Below are 24,479 nucleotides of genomic sequence, written 5' to 3' on the forward strand. Positions count from 1 at the left end.
AGACCAGCCTGGTCTACAAGAGCTAGTTCCAGGACAGGCTCCAAAACCACAGAGAAACCCTGTCTCGAAAAACCAAAAAAAAAAAAAAAAAAGACAGACAGATAGATAGAGAGATAGAGAGATAGATAGATAGAGATACAGATATATAGATATACAGTATTCTGCCTGCACGCCAGAAGAGGGCATCAGATCTCATTACAGATGGTTGTGAGCCACCATGTGGTTGCTGGGAATTGAACTCAAGACCCCTGGAAGAATAACCAGTGCTGTTAACCTCTGAGCCATCTCTCCAGCCCCGATAAAAATAAATCTTAAAGAAGAGACATGGATAACTGAATTTAGTGACTTTGGGTACATAAGCCAAAATGTCGTATCATTCAAAATCTGTTTACTGTCTGTAGAAAAAACAATGATGCAAAACATTTCTTGTGCCTAGCTTTCCAGAACATTCCTTCTTAACCTGAAGTCTTCATCTGGAAAGAGAAAAGGGGGAAAGAAGCATATGGCAGAGACTGTCCCCTGGTGGTCTCCATCTTCCTCTGGGACCCCTGGTTCAGTGGGAGCACTGGCCTCAGGGAGGTGGTGACACCTCTGTTCATTGTCTTCCAGGTCTTCATGATAAGGCACCTTTGGGACTCATGGACACACCACTGTTGGACACAGAAGAGGAAGTGCACTACTGCTTCCTGCCCCTCGACCTGGTAGCCAAGTATCCAAGCCTAGTGACAGAAGACAACCTGCTGTGGCTGGCTGAGACCATGGCCCTGATCGAGTGCGAGGGCAGCGAGTTCCGCTTCATTGGTGATTGCTCTGTCTAGGGGTAGCCGTCTGCCCTTTCCAAACCCCTACTCACACCTAACAAGGGCCTGAGGACCTTCTCCGAGTGGAGGTTGTGAAACACATAATCTTCCAAGAGGCAGGCAGAGTCCATCATTAAGCTCTCCCATAGCTCAGAGCTTTTTTGTTTTGTGTTGTGTTGTTTTGTTTCTGAAACAGTCTCTCTCTCTAGAACCCTTGCTATCCTGGAACTCATACTATAGAGTTGCAGTATGGGAGGGCAGAGAAAAACACTAAGTCCCTGTGTGAACAACTCAGAGATTCCTAAGCGCGGCACAACTTCCTCGGTGACTTTGAATCTGGCCTCGAACTCGCAGAGATCTGCCTGCCTCTGCTTCCTGAGTGCCACCATGTCCAGTTCAGTTCGGAGCTTTTTTAGCTCCTATTTCTTCTGTGATACCCTAGCTATAAAGGGGCACTGGAACTCCCTAAAGTAGTGTTAATGACCACAGGAGTTGATGGTAAGGACAAAGGACTGAGCTGAATTCTGGTTGCTTATACTTCACTTATGTCTCTAGCTAGGCTCTAGGCCTCAACTGCTCTCACCATACAACAAGGAAATAAGGTTGTTTCAAAGATCTTACCTACCCTCCCTTCTATTACACTCTCAGTGCAAAGAAAGGGGGTAAAAGATGACAGTTTCTCCAGAGTCATATAGAATGGGCAGCTTGAGCTAAGGAGGGATGAGCGCTCTCATCCCACTTAGAAGGGAACTTCCCTTCCCACACTGCCCCAGGACCATCTTTGCTGGCCTGTGAACTGAATAGCCACTCCACTATCTAGTCAACCCGAGCAGTAGACAAGCACCTAAATGGACAGAACAATAAACACCAAGTTATGTCAGGGGCCCAAATGCCTGCGGTCTAGCTATCCAGATTCAAAGTCACCTAGGAAGTTGTTGTGCCGCGCTTCAGAATCTCTGAGTTGTTCACACAGGGACTTAGTGTTGTTCTCTGCCCTCCCATACTGCAGTCCAGCAGGGACACCTGGCAGCCCAGCCTTGGCCAGGTCTGGCCTCTCCTCTCTAACAAGACTACTCCCTCTTTTGGAATGACCTGCTCTTGGGTCAAGACTCTCAGGGCAAGTCTCAGGGCCTTTGTATTCACTAAGAGGGCCTGGGAGTGCTGGGCCAGACCAGGGGCAGTCACACCCATGGACTCAGACACAGGAAAACAAAGTAATCTGGAGTCTTTGAAAAACCACTGCCTCAGAGCAAACCTAATCAGGTATGTTTAGCAATTGTTTCCAAATGAGGAGAGCCTAACATGAGATGAAGCACTAAAAATCTGCCAGAACATGGAAAGATTAGTCATGAATATGCTTTGTTAACTCATGTTGTTTCTCTTTGCTTTTCAAGTGAACTTTCTCCGCTCACACAAGATCCTACTACCAGACAACTTCTCCAACATGGATGTGTTAGAAGCAGAGGTAGAAATCCTGGAAATCCCTGAGCTTACTGAAGCTGTACGACTGTACCGGATGAGTATGGGTATGATACCCAGGAGTTTTGATCTCCTCTTGATATTCTAGAACAGTCTAGGCTTGAGCTACGGAAGCCAAGGGCAAACATCTCCCCTTACAGCCACTTTGGACTTGGGTGGTAGTGAGAAACAGGCATTGTGACTGACTTAGAATCTAAGAAAAGAAGTTTGGCTTAAAACCCCTTATGCCCTCTCTACTCAGTGTTGCGACCAAAGCTAGGGCCAAAGGGAGGCCTGCTTAGACTGGAGCAGGAGGAGCCCAACCTTGGGTGGGAAACCAAGCTGTAACGTCCCGAGGAGCAGGCTAAGCCTGAGGACAAGCTTCCTAAGCAGGTGCTGTCTGTTCCTCTGTGGAAATCCTGGAGTTCTACCTGCGGCTCCCATCTTTCCTCCTCCAGGAACAGCTAAAGAAGAAAGGATTGGGCATGTTTTCCACTGGTTCTTCAGTTACCCAAGCCCAATTCCCCTTCCCCCTCACCGCCTTGTTTCACATTCTTCGACTTCTCCGCCTGTTTCTGCTTGTTCCTAACAGTCCCTGACCCTTGTCCAGGTCAGGCCTTTGTGCTCCTGACTTTGCCTCATTCCAGCTGCTCCTCTTGACAGTTTTGATTTGCCTTTTATCAGCTCATTCACCAGCTACTGCGCTTCCATGGAAACCTCCATGTGTGCTTCAGGAAGCTAGCTGCATGGGTGTGGGCAGACACAGACATGGGAGGTGAGGGGGACAGCTGGCCTTCTGAGAGCTCCCAAAACAACAACAAAAGTAGAGAACTATCTTACACGTGTGAAGTGTGGCCTGGCTGTGTGCTTGTCCCATGGAATGAGGCTCAGCCTCTCCCCAGGCTAATGGAATGTGCTCTCTGTATGGGAGGAGTGGCATTCTGCAGCCAGTCTCCCGAACCTGTTCCAAGACCTCCTAGTTTACTAAGAGGGATGTCAGTTCAGCTCCTACCCCAGCAGCTTCTGGTTCTCAGAAAGCATGGGTGTTAGGATGTGGGAGAGTGTCACAAGTCATTGCTCCTCATAGGCAATGAAAAGATGGCAGTATATTTACAGACAGGTTTTCCTCAAACACATGAGGTATTAGCCTTTTATAAAGCATCACAATCAGGGCTCTTTCATAGCCTTGGAAGGGCACAGCTCAGACCCCAGCCCTGTGTAATTCGAAGTCACTGGTAATCTGTCCTAACCCACAATGTCAGGCAGGGCTGCAGATAGTTTGTTCTTCTGTAGACTTCTGATAGGCATGCTCTGAGGACTGGAAATAAGACATGAAAATCCTCCAACAGGAGGAACATGGCTGTGCACACCTCTAATCCCAGCACTTGGGAGCCAGGCAAGAGGATCACACGTTTGAGGACAGCCTGGTGTATATAATGATCCAGTTTCTTTTTTTCTTTTTTCTTTTTCTCCTATTTTTTGGTTTTTCAAGACAGGGTTTCTCTGTGGCTTTGGAGCCTGTTCTGGAACTAGCTTTGTAGACCAGGCTGGCCTCGAACTCACAGAGATCCACCTGCTTCTGCCTCCCGAGTGCTAGGATTAAAGTCCCACTGTGCCACCACTGCCTGGCAGTGATCCAATTTCAAAAAGAAAAAAAATCGAAAACTACTAGAAGCTTCTCAGCTGGCTCAGTGTTCCTACTATGCCAACTCTCAAGTTTTGGCTTCTAAACTTAATAAGTATACACCAACTTCTACTAATGTTAAAGTAATCCAGATTTGGACTGTATAAACAAAAAACTTCCATCTCACCACTTAAGTCCTAATTGGGGTAGCAGGAGGACCCAGAGTGTTCAGTTCGGGTATGATCAAAGATCTAGAAGTCATCCCTCTCTCCCTAACACAGGTGGTTGTTCCCGGGCCTCCTGTCCTCCTCCAAGCCCTGGGAAGGGGGGCCGTACAGCTAGTCTGGAGTCGGTGAAACCACTGTACATGATGGCACTGGGCCTTCTGGTCAAGTATCCAGACTCTGCACTGGGACAGCTTCGCATTGAGAGCACAATGGATGGAAGCAGACTGTACATCACAGGGAACGGGGTCCTCTTCCAGCATGTCAAGTAAGTCCCAGTCTCTCTCATGGAAACATTTTGTCCATCGACTGGGCTCTGCCCATCTTGGAACATCTTGGGAAACAACTCTAAGCCTTTCCCATGAGCTAAGGGGAAAGTGTCTTTGGGATACCTCACTATTTTCCCTCTTCTGTCACTATCACCACCAGGTTTGGGCCTCTGAGGAACAGGCTGAGATAACTTACAAAGTTCTCCAGGATTCAAAGGCTCTAGGTGTTCCATTTTCTGTTTTCTGTCAGTCATTTCCCAATGCTCACTCTGAGGTTACCAGGCCACAGTCATACATTCGGAGTCCTGGATACCCCAAGCAAACCTCTTTGCAAGCAAAGGCTCTATCCAGCCTTAGGATACTGGAGCCTAGGGTGATCGCTTGAGAAACAAGGCAGGGCAGGCTTTCCAAAGGACGTGGTCCCTTAAGAAATGAGCTCAGAATGCCCGTTAGTGCCAGGGCATGGATCACTTTACATTTCTATAGAAGGTTAAAAAGCACAACTCTGAATGCTACAAAACTCATTAGTACCAAAGCTGAAGACAGGAGTGGGTTTCCCAGTTCTTGGGGAAAGGGTTACCTGACCTAATTGTGTCATTTTAGAACCTTTAGGCCCATCTCTCCCTGACATGTCCACTTACAATGCCCCAGAAGGCAAATACAAATGCTTTTGTGAGAGGGCTGGACTAGAGGACTGGTGTTCAGACCTTAGTCTCTCTAGGTACGAAGGATGTTAGTGATCTCTCAAAGTCATAGTAGGAGCCATACCATGAACCACAGGTCTCCAGCACTAGGTGGCTGGGTTTCGGCCTAGCCCGGACCCTAAGGCATGAAATTAACAGTTTGGATTGGCCTTGCTGAGAAAGGTCTGAAGGGGCTGCACATGTGTCTAGGCTCATTCTCTTTCAAGAATCCCCAAGCTAAATCAAGGAAATGATTCTTCTGGTGCCATACTTGGAAGTTTCGTGACAAGACACCCTGATCATGTTAGGCTTACAGGCCAGACTCCTTTACGGTATAGTAACTACAGGGCTTCACAATAGGCTTTTCTTTGGGTAGGAACTGGCTGGGCACTTGCCGGCTGCCCCTGACTGAGACCATCTCTGAGGTGTATGAGCTTTGTGCCTTCCTGGACAAGAGGGACATTACCTATGAGCCAATGAAAGTGGCTCTGAAGACTCATCTGGAGCCGAGGATTTTGCCACCCATGGATGTGCTCAGTAAATGTTTACTTTATTGTTCTCAAACACAGTAAAGCTTCTGGGTTTGAAATTGCATCAATGGAGGATCTAGAGGCTAGAGAGGAAGGGAGAGGAGAGCCAGAGCCAAGAAGTGTAAATGGGAAGGAAAGGTAGGCCGGACTTTCATGTTTTGATGCTGTGTGCCCTCTCCTCGCCAGTTCCACACCATATCTCAAAATTAGACAGGATGCCTCGTCTGAGGCTTCACAGATCCCCAAATGCACGGCTCTCCTAGTCACTGGAGCTAACACAAGCTGCCATTTGTTTCTCACAGCCAGGCAGAAAGAAATGGCCCATGAATCCATTTAGAATGGAGCAGAGACACAAGGACAGATTTGTCAAATTAAAATTGCACAGTGATCACACATGGGTCTAAGTTGTCCAAATGCAATGTTGTTTTAGTTAACAAACTTTTTTTGAGACAGGGTTTCTCTATGTAGCCCTGGCTGTCCTGACACCTATTGTGTAGACCAGGCTTAGCTTCAAACTCACAAAGACCCACCTGCCTCTATCTCCCAAGTGCTGTAATTAGTGTGTGCCACTATGCCCAGCTGGTTAATAAACTCTTATTAACATGTTTTTCTGTAAAGTTTAAGCTGTATTCCTATCACTCAGCAACACTCAGCATTTACTGAGCACTACCATATAACTTGGGCTCAGTTCTTCTCTTATGGAGTTTACAGTCTAATTCTGTATGAAAACAGGAACTCCTAGTCCATCCTGAGTGGACGTGTGAAAGTTGCACACCTAGGACATGACCAGCCACAGAACAGGGGGAGCTGGCAGTGCACATGGACAGGAGCAGCATCCTAGCTTGCAAAGGAAGAAGGAACAGGGCCTTTGGAATTAGAATGCACCCAAGATAGCAGCCAACTCCCAGAGCTGTCATTCCGAGTCATTCTCACTCTCCTGGAAGTGTGTGAGCAGCAGAGTTTCTCAGATAGGCAGGACAATATGAGGCTTGAGAGTGTGGAGTCTTTCCATGCAAACACTACTGACCAAAGTGTCCTACTGTTTCTCCTTCTTGTCATATGATATGTTCCCTCTCACTGACTTCCACAGATGAGGAGTGGACAGCAGAGATCACTATATATTCACCCCAACAGATCATCAAGCTTTATGTTGGAAGCCATTGGTATGCAACCACCCTGCAGACCCTGATGAAGGTACTGCTGGACCCAGCTGTTCTCCCCACTTGAACATCTTTGGGACTTGTAACATGATCTTCACACAGCTTCCGGCACTGCTTAGCCAAAGAACCTTTCCCCAGCTCCCTTGCCAAGAATGCCCTGATTCTGTGGGTGTGATGAGTAGCATGTTTGGAAGGCTTCAGGATGTGGGTAGAGAAGAGGCTGGTTCTTGGGGGCCTGTACCAAGAAGGAGGTAGGGTTGAGTTCTAAAGCCCAAGAGTAGGTAGGGGATCTACCAGTTGAAGAGGAGGCAATTTCCCTAGATTCTCTCAACTTGTTATCTCTATGGCCAATATACAGAGAGATGGAAATCCAAAAACCTACTCCTTACTAAAATGCGAGACCTTGGGACTGGTTCTGAAGTCTAACCCTCTTCTAGTATCCAGAACTGCTATCCAACACTCAGAGAGTGTACTGGATCACCTATGGACAGACCCTGCTCATCCACGGTGATGGCCAAATGTTCCGACACATTCTCAACTTCCTGAGACTCGGAAAACTGTTTTTACCATCAGAATTTAAGTAAGTAAACCCAGGAAATCAGATTATGAAGGTTGACTCTGCAGCTAGAACAGCCCTCAGCTGTAGCCTTTCGGGAAGAGGTTCCATTATTTTCAACATGGGCATTACTGTTCAAGGCATCTTCTTTAGGGTTCATGTCTCCTCTCGCCCCCAGTCTACCATCTCCTTGTCATTTTCAGGGAATGGCCTCTCTTCTGCCAGGAGGTGGAGGAATATCATATTCCAGCCCTCTCAGAAGCCCTTGCACAGTGTGAGGCATACAAGTAAGCAAAGTTCTCTCTAGATCCCACATTTAGAACCTGGACCTCGACAAACTCCTCTTAGAATTGTCCTCACCTGCCAATGAGACTCTTCCTTTCCTCATAGCTGGGGGAGGAGGTTGGTGAAATGGGCTCAGAAGTAGCCAGTGTCCTACGCAAAACTCTTTAAAGGTCCCCTTTGTGCCGCTGACTATAATTACTAATTCCCGCTCAATGGACAGGCCTGACCAATTAGCTATTGGGCTGATGGAAGCTTCCCCTCACTAACCAATCCCTCTTGGTCTCTGTAGGTCATGGACTCAGGAAAAAGAATCTGAAAATGAAGAAGCTTTTCCTATTAGGAAGCTGCATGTGGTGACAGAAGGAACAGGGTCGATGGCAGAGTTCAGGAGAGATGCCAAGGAAGTAAGTCCCAACTTTCTTTGGTTGGTATCGTTCTCAAACATCACCACCAAAGGGCTCATGGGACAGGCCTAGCTACTGAGTGGCTGGTATAGTAAAAGGGGTCCCACATGAGTTACTGGTACAAAAACTGATTTCTGAGCCTTGAGGAGGCACAGAGGTATGCTAGCCACTTGTGCCCTGGGATGATAATCTTTCCTTTTGGAACATAAAAGTTGCCTGGAGCCGGGCGATGGTGGCACACGCCTTTAATCCCAGCACTCGGGAGGCAGAGGCAGGTGGATCTCTGTGAGTTCGAGACCAGCCTGGTCTGTAGAGCTAGTGCCAGGACAGGCTCCAAAGCCACAGAGAAACCCTGTCTCGAAAAACAAACAAACAAACAAAAAAGTTGCCTGGGCTGGTACCACGCCCTCTCAGACTGAGTAAACGTGAATGGCAACCCATCTCAGGGGATAAGATTGTGCTGGATAAAAAAGTTGTCTTAAAGCCCAGCTTATTAGGTCTTGGGGAGACTTTGATAATGTACAACAGGCCCACAGCTACTGTGCCTCTCTCTCCCCAGACCACAACCTGCATGCCTGTGGACTTCCAAGACTGCGGTGACAGGACTCCATGGAACAAGGCCAAAGGGAACCTGACCAGGTCCAGCCAGGTGGAAGAGGCTGAACAGTATACCCGTACTATCCAGGTCTCCCTATGCAGAAATGCCAAGAGGGGGGGCAATCCCAGCACATACTCACACTGTTCTGGCTTATGTGCAAATCCCAGACACTGGGGAGGTCACTCTGAGAGCCCTCCCAAGAAGAAGTGTACCACTATAAACCTCACACAGAAATCTGATGCCAAAGACCCTCCTGTCACCCCCATGCAAAAGCTCATCTCTTTGGTAAGGGAATGGGACATGGTCAACTGTAAACAGTGGGAATTCCAGCCAGTGGCAGCCTCCCGGAGCAGCACTTTGGAGGAGGCTACCCTGCACGTCCCCTCAGGAAGTGAGGCTGCTTCCCAACATGGTACCTCAGCTGCCTGGAAGACTCATTCCAGAAACTCAGAAAAGGACACTGGTCCCCAGACTGGGCCTGGAGCTGGAGCTGGAGTGAAAGACAAGGGACCAGAGCCAACTTTTAAGTCATACTTCCCCGCAAAGAGAGCTGTCGCCCTAAAGGACCGGGGCAAACAAAGGCCCAAGGAGAGAGGTTAGTCTTGCCCCAACCTTGACCCAAGTCTCATTTCCAACCAATACTAGATTCCTGGCTAAGACTACAGGGAGTTAGTGACAGAGCAGGGACCAGAACCTCCTAGTCGCTGCCAGCTCTGTGCCAGGCAGCACATACAGAAATGAGTGGCCACATAGGTGAAGTGATGAGTATTTTGTGGAAGGTGAACCCAGGGGATGGGAGCACTGGGGAGTCAGCAGGGCAAGAACATTTAGGGTGTCTGTGGAAGCACAGAGCACTTCTCTGGCTGGAAGCCTGGTTTCCAGTGCACAGGCCATAGAAACGACAGGAGTCATATCAGGCTAGGTCTTATGGGCCAAGTTCAGAATGTGGGGCTCTGTTCTGACTTCAAGAGGGATGGACAGCCCCTGAAGGGTGTTTTTAAAGGGAGCACATGATCAGGTATATGTTTCTGGAGCTTGCTCAGGGACAGAGGAAGTGTGATTATAAGACAATATCAGCAGCATGGATGCATTCCAGACCGGGCAAAGGAGGCTGAGCAGTGGAGCAAGGCAGGGAGACAGAGGTGTCAAGAGCCTGGTATCTAGGTTGGCTGTGGCAAGTGGAAGGGTCCTTATTGGAGTGCGTGAACAAAAGAAACTAGATTTCTGGGAAAAGCACACATGGCATGTGAGATGCTAAGGCCCATCCAGGAGGGCCTAATGGGGACTGAGCTTAAAAGAGTTTGTGGTCAGCGGTGGAGAAAAAATCCAGGAAAGTTTGCTGAGAAGGGGCATGTTAGATTATTCCCTCTAGCTACAGAACTTCCTCCTATAGTACTCTGGTACTCTTATCACCTACCCTTTGGTTTTTCAAGACAGGGTTTCTTTTTTTAAAAAAAAAAAAATTTATTTATTTATTACGTATACAATAGTCTGTGTGCATACCTGTAAGCCAGAAGAGGGCACCAGACCCCATTACAGATGGTTGTGAGCCACTATGTGGTTGCTGGGAATTGAACTCAGGACCTTTGGAAGAGCAGGAAATGCTCTTAACTTCTGAGCCATCTCTCCAGCCCAAGACAGGGTTTCTCTGTAGCTTTGGAGCCTATCCTGGAACTCCCTCTGTAGACCAGGCTAGCCTAGAACTCACAGAGATCCACCTGTCTCTGCCTCCCAAATGCTGGGATTAAAGGCGTGCACCACCACCACCTGGTGATACTAGTCTCTTTTAAAAAAAATATTTATTTTACATTCTGGCTGCGGTTTCCCCTCCCTCCTCTCCTTCCAGTTCCACCCTCTCTAACCCCCAATCCACTGCTACTCGGTTTCTGTTTAGGAAAAAGCAGGTCTCCCATGAGGATACTAGTTTCTTAGAGTTCTGAAATTTAGGATTGGGTTTGCAACAATGCCAGGATAATGAAGTGGTGAGGCCAGGGTACCACTTCCAAAAAGCAGAGACTTCTGAAGTTTTGAGTCAATGAGTGTTCCAATCTGTCCCCAGCAGAAGGCTCCTCTCTGCCTGCATTTCAATCCTTGGCTCCTAAGCCTAAGAAGAAACCCTCTATTGTTTTCACAGAAACCCCTGCCCCTGAGCAGCCTCTGCCTACTGTTAATGAGACAGACAACCTGGGAGCCATCCTCAAAGTCACTCACCCCCCTGTGGTGGGTAGTGATGGCTCCTGCATGTTCTTTGAAGACAGCATCATCTATACCACCCAGATGGACAACATCAAGCATACATCACTCACAGCCAGCCCCCAACCTCGAGGTGAGGCTTTGGAGCTATGCCTGGCCCTGTACTTTGCTTGTGAAGATGTAGAGCCCACACCCAAGAGCAAATGTCCCTTGAGAGCTCCGCCCTTTTCCCTGCCCTGTGGCTGTCTCTAAGGCCTCGACTATGAGCAGCTTTAGCCATATCTACTCTTTCTCCTTCACAGAAGTGACTTTCTTGAGTTTCTCTTTGACCTGGGAAGAGATGTTTTATGCACAGAAATGTCACTGCTTCCTGACTGACATCATCCTGGATTCCATCAGGCAAAAGGACCCCAAAGCTATCACAGCCAAGGTGGTGTCCCTGGCCTACAGGCTATGGGTATGTATGATAGGCCTTGGGGCACCCTGTTTCTTCCCCCATGTAAAAAGTAATATAAACAAGAGGAGGGGAGAAGGCAGGGACAGAAGAATAGCTGGAGAGGCAGGCATAGAAAAACAGAAGGGAGCTGTCCATGGCCCTGCCTGACTGTAGGCTCTCTTGGTAGACGCTGAACATCAGCCCCAAGCAGTTTGTGGTGGATTTGCTGGCCATCACTGGCTTCAGGGATGACCGGCACACTCAGGAGCATCTGTACAGCTGGGTAGAGGTAAGGCCTATCTGTCCTGTATAGGGAATGGCAACTCTGTAAATGCCTTATATGGATACTGTTGTTGCCAGGCTAGTACTGTCATCTAGAGAGCTGGCCAGCTAAGTCAGTGATCTCTGGTCCCATAGAAGTAGATGGCTAAAATTAACCAATCAAGGCTAGTCAAAAAGCAAAAAACCTGTTTTTATAGTTTTCCTTTAATGACACCAACTATGCCTTCACCACTAACAACCCTGGCCATACTTGGGAAGCACATATTAACTCAAGCACATGGACATGGAGGTAGGCCTTTAGGACCAGTAATAGCTAGTCCTTACTTAGCTATGATACCACCATATTTTTATATACTTAAGCGCTTCTACAGTGTTTTATTTTTTAAGAATTTTTATTTTATGTGTATGGGTATTTTGCCTGCTTGAATGTTTGTGTACTGTGTACATGCAGTACCCTCAGAGGCCAGAAGAAGGCATCAGACCCTTGGAAACTGGAGTTACAATTGTTAGCCACCATGTGAATGCTGGGAACCAAACCCCAGTTCTGTGCTAGAGCAACAACTGTTCTTAACCACAGAACAATCTTCCCAGCCCCTAGAGCATTTTCTAAAAACATTTTGGGGGGTTTGAGGGGCTGGGATAGGTTCTCCCTATCTATCCCTGGCTGTCCTAAAACTCACTACCTAGGTTACACTGATCTCAAACTCACAGAGATCAGCCTGCCTCTTCCTTCCAGTGCTGGGATTAAAGGCCTACACTACTATGCTTGACTGAAAAACATTTTTAAAAAAAAAAAGAAAGAAAGAAAAAAAAGGCAAAAGAATGGTCAAGGTTGTAGAATCCTTCCCCCTATTTATTTTGTTTTTGCTGCACAGGGCATTGAACCCTTGGCATCATGCAACCCAGGCAAGTACATTGTAACCCAGGCAAGTACACACGCCAGCAGCCTCCTTTTTAAAGTCTGAGACGCAGTTTAGCTATGCTGCCTATTTGGACCTTGAACTCATTTTGTAAACCAAACAAGATTTTAATTTGTTTTCTTTTCTGATTCTGTAGAATTTCAGCATTATACGTGTCAAAGATTTAGCAAATTTCTCAGTAACCTGGCTTTTTATAATCAAGTACATAACGATAATGATGTTCACCTCAAACACATGACTGCCCAATTACTGGCACTTCTCCAGCTTGTGTGTTCTTTATAAAGGTAAAGTCAGCGGCTATGGCTAGAAAGTGGACACAAGCGCCAGAAAGCACAGTTTTTACTGTCATTGTGGTCAGCTCTCTGAGAGCCAGAGCCCTGTGAGAGCATTAGGGCAGAACTGAGCCCCAGAGTACCAAAGGAACCCTGTAATGAGGTTTTCTCTTTGTTTTCCCTACCCAGATGAGGGAGCCCAGAGCTAGACTAGCTGACTGCCTAGAAACCAGGGATAAGATAGGCCTTCCCTTGCAGCTCACACTGCCTTTCCTTGCAGTTCACACTGCCTTTCGCCAGAAAGTATGGCCGCTGCGTGGACCTGCTCATCCAGAGGGGACTGTCTAGGTCTGTCTCGTACTCAGTCCTGGGCAAGTATTTACAAGAGGGCTAGAGTACCAGAGATGTTGGTCATTGTAACTGTGGAATGCCCAGAATGCACATGCCCAACCAATGACACAAATCACTCTATTTTTATTATAAACAAATAAAAGAGTAAATTACAAGACAAATGCCTAGACTCCTTCTCTGAGAAGACTGAGAGTCAGTGACCAGTGGGATCAGTAGATAAGTCTAACTGAAAGCTGTTCAGAGAGCATCAAGTCCAGATGACCAAAAACAAGAGGCTGGAGATAGGAGCCAATGAATTCAAGAATAAGGGGGCCTATGTGGGGCAGGCTGGTCCCTGTGTTTGGAGAGACCAGCACTGAATTCAAAGGTTAAGGAGCAGCTGCTGGGAAGACACTTGGGTCCTCATAACTGAGAGCTCCATAGCACTCTGCCAGCCTAGAGTCTGGAAATACTCAGCTTCTGTCCCGTCCTATCCTTAACTTACAACTGGGGTGGTAGCTGGAGGGAATAGAAGGATCCCAGGAGCTTGGGATCAAGGTGCTCATCTGGCTTTGTAGCCAGATGCCCTTGGAAAGGCCTTAGGCCAGTCAGTTGGTGGCTACAGACATCAGAAAGGACAACAAGAAAGCTATTCCTATTAGGTATGAGGGGTTGCAGTGGGGATGGCCCAGGAGCCAGCCATGCACTGGTTATAGTAGATTCAGAGGTGTGCTATTCCTTGGAGTTACTGGATGGCTGTTGTATCTACTGTTCATCTTCAAGCCGGACTCAAACCTATGGTGCCAAGTCAAGCATGAATGCTTTGTTTCTCTGGTTCTAGGAGTGGAGATGGGGTCATCTGGGGAATGGCTCTGACCCACCCATTTCCAGCTCCCCTAAAGAAAAGGCAGCTATTGCCCAGGGTAAGTTAGGGAGGGGTGGGTGAGCATAAGGCAAGAGATGGCACTCACACAGGACAAGTCCTCAAGGCCTCTGGTCAGGGTCTGTCCTGACACACAGCTGCTGTCAGAACCACTAGAGCCACTGGCTGACGGGCACTGGGATGAGACCTCTGAGTCCTCAGGAGCTAGGGAAGAGGATCGGGCTGTCAGCAGAGGAGGCCTAGACCCAAGCCACGCCTCTTACCTCTGACTGTCAGAGCCCACACATACTTAGAGAGGGGTAGCTGCCCAACTCTGCCTCAGCTTCCAGCGCTGCTTCCTCTGGGAAGTTGGGTGGATACAGGCACCAGGGAACACCCAGAAGAGCGGGATCTCTGTACAGGTGCAGATTGAGAGACCCCACAACAGAACAAGAGGCACGGTCTCCAGGAAGGGAGCTCAAGGCACCCATATAGGGGTTGTCATACTCAAATGGAGCCACGGCAATGGAGGCCCTAGAGCGAACACCTGTGTAGGAAAGAGGGGCAGATTAGAGTCCAGTCTGGCCTGAGGTCGCCAGGGAAGCACAGTCCAGGAGTGGGAAAAGGCCATATTGCCTCCTCACTCCCACCCCCTGTAAGATACCCACTACCTTGTCTCTTTAGGACATAGTCGATGTTGCGGTCACTGATAGCTTCCTCACTGGGGGCAATGTCCCAGAAGGCCTTGTTCCCCACACCCATGGATGCCATCTCAGCCATGCGCACCTCTGAGTAGAGAATAAAGACCTAAGTGAGCCCCCCTAAGCCGTATCTAATATAGACCCATAGCCCAGAAATTAGCCATCCCATCCCAGACTTTCTGCTCCCAAGCACCCCTGGGAAAGTTATAATAATGTTCCTTTCAGGGCATAAGACCTCTGATATGCAGAGAAAACTTCATGTTCTTTCCCTTTTACTGTCTGCTGCTGCACCTCACCCTCCTCCCAAGCTTTTCCAAGTTCCTAGACATCCCGTCTCTGGCAGGATGCACTCCTTAAGGGCCTCACCCTCTTCCCAAAGAGTGTGTAAGGACCCTAAACCTTTCTCAGGCTCCTGGAAGGACATATACTCTTTGGTCTTGTACAAGGACTCACCCTTGTTGTGGACAGCCTGCCTCCAGAGCAGGCGGGAGATATCAGCCGTCCAGGCTTGTTTGGTGGCCACGTCAGAGGCCTGCAGCACAAACAGGTCCCTGGCCTTGCGACGACGGAACCATATCTCAAAGCGCAGCTTGCTTTCCCCACAGCATTCAGTGAGGCCAAGGTCGGCCATCTACATGGCCAGGGGAAAGGGGCTTAGTGAGGAATAGATGGGGGGCTGGAGGCAGAGCTCAGGTCATGCGGACTCACTTTGAAGGAACGCTTGTAGGTAAATATGTCAACACCTGCAGGCCCACGACGAGGCTTGCTGAAGAGCAGCAGCTCCTCAAAGAGAAAAACACGACGACAGGCCTTATGGCGCCCAGCCCGCACTGTGAACTCATCCTGTCGCACCAACTGCCCCTGTTCCTTGAGGTTAACCTGCAAAGTTGAAGTCCAGTAGATGTCCAATCGTTCCAACCCCCCCTCTTCTATACCCAAGGTGCTTCCCCAGATGGCCTGGGATGACTCACGTCACAGCCTTGGATGGCATCCATGGCTAGCAGGTCATTGCCATGTCTCAGTTGGAAGTGCACAAGGCTCTGAGCTGCCTGAAGGGCACCCAGCTCTTGTGCGGGGCCCCCACAGGCCCTTGCTAGCTCCTGCAGTAGTAAGGCATATTTGCTCATGCGCTGAATGGGCTTTAATAGGTAGGAAGCCAAATCCAGGTGGTCTCCCAGTGCTTGCTGCTTTTCCTGCCACATAAGTGGGAGATCACAAAGGGTTTTGGAGTATGCCACCATCCCGTTCTTCCTCGCCTTAGGCTCCTACCTTGAAGAAGGTGTGACCATAGCTGCTCATCAGGGCATCAGAACGAGGTTTATTCTTGCTGTAGAGTGCGTACATCCCAAACTGCACCCTCTACAAGGACACATGGCTCAGCCCAGGCACCAGAGGACTGGTTCCCAAAAGAAATCCCCCACCTCAGTCACACCACTCTCTTAGCTCAAAAGTGCAAAGATGTGCCACTAAGTGGCTCCAGAGCAAGATGCTCCTCCCTATGCAGATCCCACCGTGAATGAGTTTAGTCTAGCAAGAACCTGCTATGCAGGCTGTCCAGCCTCCACAGAAAGTCCCCACATTCAGCTCTGCCCCGCCCAAAGTTCCAAGACCATCACTTTGGTGTTCACTAAACTCAGTCAGGCTCATGATGTCCACTAGACCTTTTTTCTGGGGGTAGAACTCACACTCTGCTCCTCCTCTGCCCTCTACTCAAACATCCTCTCTTTTAAACTGGAAACACTGCCCAAATGTAATTCATAGGCTATTTTCCTGCTTATTCCCATCCTAAGTGTAATCCAGAATAATTTTTATTTGCACATCTCTCCTAAAAATACCCTAAGAGGCAAAGATTTTTGTGGGTCTCACTCAGAGCCGTACCCTGGTAGCAGTTTAATTTCCCCCATGGTACCCAGTGAACCACAGCACTCTCTGCACAGAACCTGGCATTAAGTATGTGTCCAGAAATACTCTAGGGCTTCCATGACCTATGGAACTTACATGACGCAGGAAGGCATAAGCCACTCGAGGTGGGTGCCGGGTGCAAGCCTCTAGCTCACGCAGGAAAAAATGATAGTGGAAATCCCGAAGCTTCTCAAGGTTGCCAAAGAGGTGTGCACGCTGGCCACGGAGGCCCTGGGGTACATCAGGTCGATCTAGCTCAGGGAAGTAGTTCTGCATGGTATAGTCGAGGGCCCGGACATACTCACGCTCTGTGGCCACCATCTCCGCCAATACTAGCTGCAGCCTATGAGGTAGGTGGAGTCAGGACCCAACACTCTCCACTGACCTCCCTACCCTGTCCTCCACCTATACCTGTTGGGATTCCTGAAGTCAGAACTGCTTGACAGAGGCACAGGAGGGGATGACCTGGGCCGGACACCACCTCCAGCCTCAGGTCTGTGGGAGTCAGAAACCGTTGTTGCATAGTGGCCATAATGGACAGCAACACCAAGATGCTGCCCCAGATTCCGATCAAAGCTGTACGCCTTCCTCAGTGGAGGAATGGTGGGTCTAGCAGGGGCCCGCCTGACACGCAAGGTAGCTGTGCTGTTTACTGATGGTGGCTTTAGTGCTGCCTCAAGCTTCTGATCCAGAGCCAGCCAGGTGTCCTGACACTGTGCCCAGGCCCAGCGACACTCCTGGCGGATGACTTCTGAGCCTAGGCCTGTGGCAAGAGCCCACATTTTCCGGAAGTGAGCAGGAGGCAAGTCAGGATGTCTGGTCCAGTGCAGCTGCAGCCGCTGCAGCACAACCTCTGGGTGCTCCTGCTCCAGCTCTGTCAGTACCCGCTGCCCCTCCTCAATCCATGTTGTGGCCTGCAACACCAAGGTTACAGAGACATGAAAGCAAGACCCCAGCACATCTGCAGTAACTTCTGCCATGCTCCCTGTCCCACCCACTGGCTGGCTCAGGAAGGTTGGTCCTAGGCTACAATCCAGAAGCTGAATTTTGGGGTAAGATTGAAAGCCAAATAGGATGCACTCAGACTCTGGCAGAGCTTGGGCAACCTCCACAAAGCCAGGGTTCGGACCCCCTAGGCCACCTGCTTGAAGAACTGAAACAGCTTCTCGGCATCTGCCAATCGCTGGCGCCTCTGGGTCAAAGCTCTGGAAAATTCTGTCAGCTGGGATCTCAGGGTTAGAAAGCGCTTTCCAAGAGGTCCCAGTTCAGCAGCTTCGCAGTCAGCCAATGGCTGCAGTAACTTCTCCCCTTGCTTGACCTGTTCCTGGAGACAGATGGGCTCAGCTGGGGATCCAGCCCAGACTTAGATCCTCCCTCTGCCCATTCCACCCTCCACCACCTCAGGCCTTCTGAGTCTGCACCTCAGCAGGACTTAGCCTTCTCTCTTCTGGATGTTCTCTCTATGGTTCTTCCTGCTCCTCCTCACCTACTCCTTCTGAACAATCTCATGTGACCAAACCCCAAATAACATCCACACCATAACCAAAAGGTGACCCTCTTGGTAAGGCTCCAGGCCAAAACCCAGAGTCCTTCCACATTCCCTGAAAGCCATTTCAAAATCACAGCAGACTGGGCACATGAAAGCCTTCCACCAAATGACCTTATCCCCTGGGTCCTCTCGCCCTCCCACACAGCTGTATTATCAAGTCCTACAGACTTTCCAAATCCAACGTAACTGCCAGTCTAGTCAGATAAAATGTTACAGTTGGCCCTCCACATTTTCAGATTCCATATGTGTGGGTTCTACATTCAAGGATTTAAGTAGCTTTGTACTGAAAGTGTTTGAGAGAAAGTTGTACCTGTGAACATATTAAGACTCTTTACCATTATTCTCTGAATACACAATCTGTTTCCATAGCATCCACACTGTGCTATGCTAATAAAGAGATTATTAAAAAGTATGAAAGGGTATCTATTGGCTCTGTGCAAATACTGCAACATGAGCATCCACACATTTAGGTATCCAAGGCATGTCCTGGAACCAATCCCCCGGGGACAGCAGAGACAAATGTGTGTCCCACCATGACTACTACAGTCACTCTAAACTGGATTTCCTACATCCATGTTCCCAGAAACCAAGGTCATCATCCTAGAACACGGATCTGATTTTAGAACTTCTTAAGGTTTTTACTGGTCTCTGTCTTCCAGACGCACTTCGCTTCACCTCATCCCACTCTCCTGCCACAAGACCTTTTTTTTGAGATAGTGCCTCTCTATGCAGTCACCACACCTGGCTGACACAGGACATTTGAAGATACCATTACCCAGCCTTGATTGTCACTCCATCCCTAACTCTTTTTTTTCCCCAAGTGATTCCAAATTATTCTCCCATGCTGCTTCTCTTCAGACTATGAACCATGAACCTCTGATGACAACTGATCTCTGCTGAATGGTAACCTCCAAGAGCAAAAGGGTTGTTTGCCTTCACTCACGCCACCATCCTAGCCACTGGCAAGTGTCCCAATCCCTGCAGAATGAACAGTAACCAAACTGACCTGGGCAATCTGGTCAAGCTCTTGAAAAGGGCCTTGGGCCTGAAGCAACATGTCCAGCGAGGGCTCCCCTGGTTCCACCAGTCCTGGCCAGCCCACCTCTTCTAGCCACACCTCAATCTGGATGGACACAAGTAGAAAAACAAAGACAGCTGCTATGGGTGTGTTGGGGGTACAGCTAAGACAAACGGCAGGATGCGCTCTGGATAAGCAGCTCCCACCTGGTGCAGCCCGCCCTCCTGGGCTTCCAGCATTTGGAGGAGCTCTAGAGCCTGCACTCGCTGGTTGCTCTGCAGAGTTAGCTGATGCAAGAGTTCATCCACTTCACCGTACAGCTCATCAGCCTTGTCTACTGAAGACCTGTGAAAAGCGTACCGTCCCCTTTCTCCACTCTCCTACGCTGGGGCTCAAATCTACCTGACACAAATGGAGGAGCTGGGCTGGGCTAAGATCTGGTAGCTGGGCTTCTATCTACCTGTAATCAGGGCTCAGGATCACCTCCGGCATCCCTTGCTTCAGCTGTGCCAGCTCCAGGCTTCCCTGGCTTTGCAGCCATGATAACTGTGGTGAATCTAACACCCGCTGCATGAGGGAACGTGCCTGCTGTAGCAGCTGGGCAACTTCCTGTAATCAGGAGTAACAGGTAACAGGCATTGACGGACATGGGAGAGAAAAGGGACACCAAGAGAACATTCAAGGAGATTGGGAAGAGGGGGGTGACACTCACTCCAGACGCCATTGGTTGCCGTAGAGCCTTCATACTGTCAATGACCCCCTGGAGCAGGGCACAAGTCTCCTGGCATTTCTGCTGTAGGGTTTCCAGGCACTGTGAGCAGACAAAAAAGCATGACCAAGGTGCAGGGATGCTCCCAGCCTCCGGGATTCCAGAAACACTGCAGCCAGTTTTGTCTTGTTCAAGCTGACCCAGGAAAACTGTCCCACAGGTCCAGGTTACCTGTATAACCACAACCTTCCAACCCCACCAGGTACACTGACCATCCGGAAATTCAGCCAGGCTTGGTGGCTGTAAGGCAGGCATCCTCCCAGTGAAGCAGGCAGCCCCATGTTAGGAATGTGGTCCAGTAAGCTCTGATGAGAAGACAGCTGCTTGAACTGCAGAAGGGAGGTATGATGCAGGGATGTGTGGACAAAGACCCCCGCCCCACCGGAGCCAACCTAGCTCGGTACCTGAAGTGCTGGAGGCATTTCCTCTGGCATCTTTCCAACCAGCAGCACTTGCTGCACAGCTCCTGGGGCTGCTTGCTGCAAGGAACCAAAGTTCAGCCCTACCCCTGGCGTAGACAGAAAATGGATGGAAGGAAGTCCAATCCTCTACTCACTTGTAGCTGGCTGAGGCCCCAGAGGAGAGAAGGGCTCGGGGAACAAATTCGGGCGTCAACTAGTATGGTCAGTCCCAGGGCCTGGACTTCGGACCTAAGTGGTGAGTTTTGTTTCAATACCTGAGTCCCAGACCATAGGACCTCACGGTTCAGGCTTTAAGCCCCGCAACTTTCTCCCTCAAACCTGGGGATGCCTCGCAGGTAGAACAAAAGGCTCAGAAGCTCACGGCTATTGCACTTGGGGTGAAGCCAAGCTGGACTGTGGGCACAGAGAAGCAACACTGCTCGGCCTTCTACATCACGTGTCCCTGTGGAAAGGAAGAAATGAGCCCTGGCAATCAGGCCACCTCTTCTCCTCCTCATCTAAGGTCTTCTAGCTACCTGGTAGGGCAGCCATGCCGCTGGCCAGCAACTCCCAGGTGAGGTCTTGAGCTAGGAGGCAGTCAGCAGGCTGAGGGAAGCTGGATCCATGAGGGTCTTGAGAAGAGGAATAACTTAGGTCTAAATCGGGCCAATCTCTCTAGGACCCCTCCACAGACTAGGGCTTCGGTCTGAGTAGGGTCAATGACCTCCCAAATCTCGATGCCCACCTCCAGGAGGCCCCATTCCCTTCCCAGATTTCCCAGTCTCCCTTACCTGCCTCCAGTAGCTTTGATGGCATCTCTGACAAAGGGCTAACGACAGCTGGCAGCTCTTTGCCTGGCCCTGGGTCCCCTATCGAGCCTCCCCCTTGGCTGTCATTCTCACCCTGTGTCAGGCTGACGTGAGAGCACACAGGATACAGGAGGTTTTCCACTCCAGACAAGGATGGCTCCTCTGACTGGGCTGGAAGGCCTCCTAATACGTTCCTCTGGCAGTCCCCTGACCCATCTGCAGCCCTTTGCTCTGGAAGAGATTTAGGCTTCTCGGACAAGGAGCCTCCCTGGAGCCCTCTGCCTCGGGTTTCCCCTGTTGGTGTTGAAGGTCTGGGGTCCATAGACTGGATCTGGTGAGCAGGTTCCTCCTCCTCCTGGGTGTTCCCGAAACCGCACACAGCAAACCTCCCGTCTGCAGCAAGGCCCTGGGAGTCTGGGGGTACATCCCCACTCTCAAGAGGCCCTTCCATCACGCTCTGGTAAGAGTGGGCCGCTCTTGGCAAGAGGGTAAGGGGTTGGGCCTTAGCGTGAAAGGAGACTTCGGCTCATCCAGGAACTGGTTTGAAAATGGTGGGGCTAGACTCCAAAAGCAGGCAAAACGGGAACACTAGGCAGTAGGAAGTGCTAGGTTGGGTCCCAGGTCCCAGGAAGCGTTGCCTCGCTAGTAGTCCAGCCTGGTGAGGGAAGACACAGAGAGTCTCTTTCGGGCCTAAGGCCGGGTAGTGCTCCCGTGAGCCTCTATCGGGTGGCCCCAGCTCCGAACACTCCCTCATGCCCGGCTTAGCCAGGCTCTGGCCTAGCCGCCTAGACCCGCGCTCCCGGCTCCTCGCAGGTCATCTGCATGCTCATACCCCTGGGACACGCTGCGGGGGAACTGTGAAGCCTGGGTGACCACGCCGCCCTCGAACAAACGAAGAGCAAACGCACCACAGCCTCGACGACCCTGTACCGCGAGGCCGCCCGGCGTCCGAGGGCGCCACCTTCTGGCGGCTGGAAGGGACCGCAAGGCCGCTGGGGACGCGGCGCCCTCTAGGGGCTGGAGGACCGAGTCACAGCTCAGCAGGTTCTTGGGAAGAGGCGCCCAGACAGTGGGAGCGGATGGCGCTGCCTCCCGATCCGCATGCAAGTGGGGTGGGCTCTTACTCTCGGCGCCTCGGAGACTTGGCGTGCCCTCCCTCCCTCCCTCGATGTTGCAGTGAGCTCCACTGTGCCCACTGCCTGACCGACCCAGAGCTGAAATTGTCCGAAAGGATGAATGAGCCCGCAGCACTGCTCAACGGAAAGAAGGCTCATAGCAAAGGACGACCTTGTGGAAGGAGGGCAAGGCTTCTTACCGGTCTCCTGCTGGGACATGGGAATATTTGCCCAGCTCCCTTTTACAAGATGAGGACCACTCAGCGCTCACAGCCCCCCCAAGTCTGGTTCAAAGAAGACATATGGGGCCAGGTTTAGGGGAGGCGCCTAGAGAGACGCCCTTAGCCCAGGCAATTGATTGTGTAATATCTTCTTGAGAGTCGGAAGGACCTCTCCACTATAGCATGTCGCCTCCCTTATAGTACTCAGGCCCACCCACCACTAAACATGTGGGATGGCCTGTGGGGTGTAACACCGTGGCTGAGCCCTCGCCTGGTTTGCATGAGCCCCCAGGTTCAATGAATAAAAACAAACAGAGTTTCAAGAAATAGATTGTGTGATCCCATGACTGGACGGTGCTGCTGGTTGAACCGGAATGTGGAGGGGGTAGTGATGTAACTGGGTGGGAACTGACCCAGGCCTGCCAAAATCTGTGAGGCCTAACTCCTCCACCTCCTAGAGTCCCCCGAATTCTCTTTCCCAAATCACAGAAAAGCGGGGCTAAAGAAGCTGGGCCCTGGTTCCATCACTCACCTGCTGTGGGGTCCTCCATTCTCTTTGCACCTCATTTTCCTCTCCTGTAAAACAAAGCCGCTCTTTTCTCCTGGGATTGTCAGGTAGACCAAGGAAGGCCTGATGTGTCAGATGTCTGTGTTCGTGCCAGTTTTCCTGTTTCACCCTTAGCTAGGGGATCTTGAACCGATGAAAGATACCCAGGTAGCTGGGGCATCCATTCTCGTTCTCAGCTCTGAGGTCTGAAGTCCTTTTGGAGTAAGTGGGCCTGACCTAACACTTGAATTCCCAGAAAGATTGTAAGAAGTTTGGCTATATGACCAGAAAAAGGCTCTTAGCCTTGCACCATGGCCTTGATCCCTGGGAGGAAGGGACACTGGACACAATGCCTTCCCTGGCTCTAAGGCAGGCGCTTCCTTCATGGATCTAGGTATGAGCTGCAGCCATGGTAGAAACAACAGCAGTTCCCCTATGCATCTCAGACTCTGAGGCAGATTCTGAGGAAGAGCAAAGGAGCAGGGCTGGCCTTAGAGTTGGCCAGCTCTAGCCCCAGCCCCCAGGCATGTCTTTTGTCCCTCCTTCCTCTAACTTCAGGGAGCATTGAGTCTAGTCTTGGCTTCTGTCCTTGGTTCTTGTTCCAGGCCAGCCCCACTGAGTCATTGCCTCCCCTCCCCAGCTCCCTCTCTCTGAGGCTCACTTCCATCCATCAGCCAGGCCCCCAGGAGCTATAAGACATAGATGAACCTTCTGGCAGGTACACACCCCCTTCCGATGATAGGAGCAAATAAGAGGTATCAGACCACAAGCCCTGGCTGACCTGGGCCCACTGAGCACAGCAAGCAGGCAGGGGAGGGCACACATGTGGAGACAGGCAGGACTAGGCTGTGGCTTTCCTATTCCACACAGAATGTGCCCTGTAAGCAGACCGCGTGTTGTCCACTTTTATGCTTCTAGTATTGCACTTCAGGCCTGGCACAGAATATATATTTAGGGGTATCTAAGACGAGGCACACTACCCCTACCATTCTGAGCGCTCTGTCTGTGGGTCACATGGAAACCAGAGCTGGAGAAAGCCTCCGATAGCAACAGATCCAGACAGAAGTAGCAGAGAGTTGTACGACACACAAATCTGGGATGGTAAAGGGACAGGCACTGGCCTAGTGGGGGACATCGGAGGTCTAGGCCTAGAGCCAACCTGGGCTGGCTGACCACAGCAGGCTTTGTGGGCTGAGCTTGCAAGTCTGAGCACTGACTCATGGGGACCGTCTCTGCTTCTGCTGGATGCTGAGTCTACTCAGGGAAGCCTTTTCCACTGAGACTGTACAATGTGGGCAGGCCCCTCCCCTGCTCCTTCACTGGGCCTCTCCTGCCTCTCTTGTCTTGACTCTTGTCAATTAAAGGGAGGAATGAAAGAAGGAAGAAAGAGGAAAGGAAAGGAAAGAATAAAGTGACCTCTGAGCTTTGTTGGGCTTGCAGATACAGGACAAATAGCTATAATACCTTAAATTCTGTGTACCCTTCTTTTGTGATACTGTAAGCAGCAAAGCCAACCAATACCTAAAACGCTCCAAACCCTCCCTCATCTTTGACCTAAATA

General features: G+C 50.2%; 2 protein-coding genes across 2 annotated transcripts in view; one reads left to right on the forward strand and one right to left on the reverse strand.

Moving 5' to 3' along the window:
* Kctd19 (potassium channel tetramerization domain containing 19) overlaps window positions 1-13,088 on the forward strand; it is a 35,351-nt gene extending 22,263 nt beyond the window's left edge. The window contains 14 exon segments of the mRNA XM_026777404.1: window positions 610-801; window positions 2,195-2,326; window positions 2,521-2,607; window positions 4,164-4,374; window positions 5,435-5,595; window positions 6,679-6,782; window positions 7,186-7,328; window positions 7,508-7,591; window positions 7,879-7,993; window positions 8,553-9,186; window positions 10,726-10,917; window positions 11,087-11,241; window positions 11,408-11,509; window positions 12,975-13,088. Of these exon segments, the coding sequence (XP_026633205.1) occupies window positions 610-801; window positions 2,195-2,326; window positions 2,521-2,607; window positions 4,164-4,374; window positions 5,435-5,595; window positions 6,679-6,782; window positions 7,186-7,328; window positions 7,508-7,591; window positions 7,879-7,993; window positions 8,553-9,186; window positions 10,726-10,917; window positions 11,087-11,241; window positions 11,408-11,509; window positions 12,975-13,088 (2,426 nt within the window).
* A 166-nt stretch (window positions 13,089-13,254) lies between these two features.
* Plekhg4 (pleckstrin homology and RhoGEF domain containing G4) lies at window positions 13,255-21,486 on the reverse strand. Its single transcript, XM_005345515.1, has 21 exons — window positions 21,018-21,486; window positions 20,763-20,858; window positions 20,566-20,689; window positions 20,382-20,475; window positions 20,230-20,304; window positions 20,038-20,154; window positions 19,769-19,867; window positions 19,517-19,665; window positions 19,263-19,401; window positions 19,045-19,161; window positions 17,631-17,813; window positions 16,901-17,403; window positions 16,586-16,832; window positions 15,857-15,946; window positions 15,559-15,780; window positions 15,296-15,466; window positions 15,041-15,218; window positions 14,558-14,674; window positions 14,197-14,433; window positions 13,996-14,111; window positions 13,255-13,320 (listed from the first exon to the last, which is right to left on the reverse strand). The coding sequence occupies exons 1-21, from the start codon at window positions 21,484-21,486 to the stop codon at window positions 13,255-13,257; spliced, it is 3,609 nt and encodes a 1,202-aa protein (XP_005345572.1).
* Window positions 21,487-24,479: the final 2,993 nt, after the last annotated feature.

This window comes from Microtus ochrogaster, chromosome 4, assembly GCF_000317375.1.
Source record: "Microtus ochrogaster isolate Prairie Vole_2 chromosome 4, MicOch1.0, whole genome shotgun sequence".
Lineage (NCBI taxonomy): Eukaryota > Metazoa > Chordata > Mammalia > Rodentia > Cricetidae > Microtus > Microtus ochrogaster.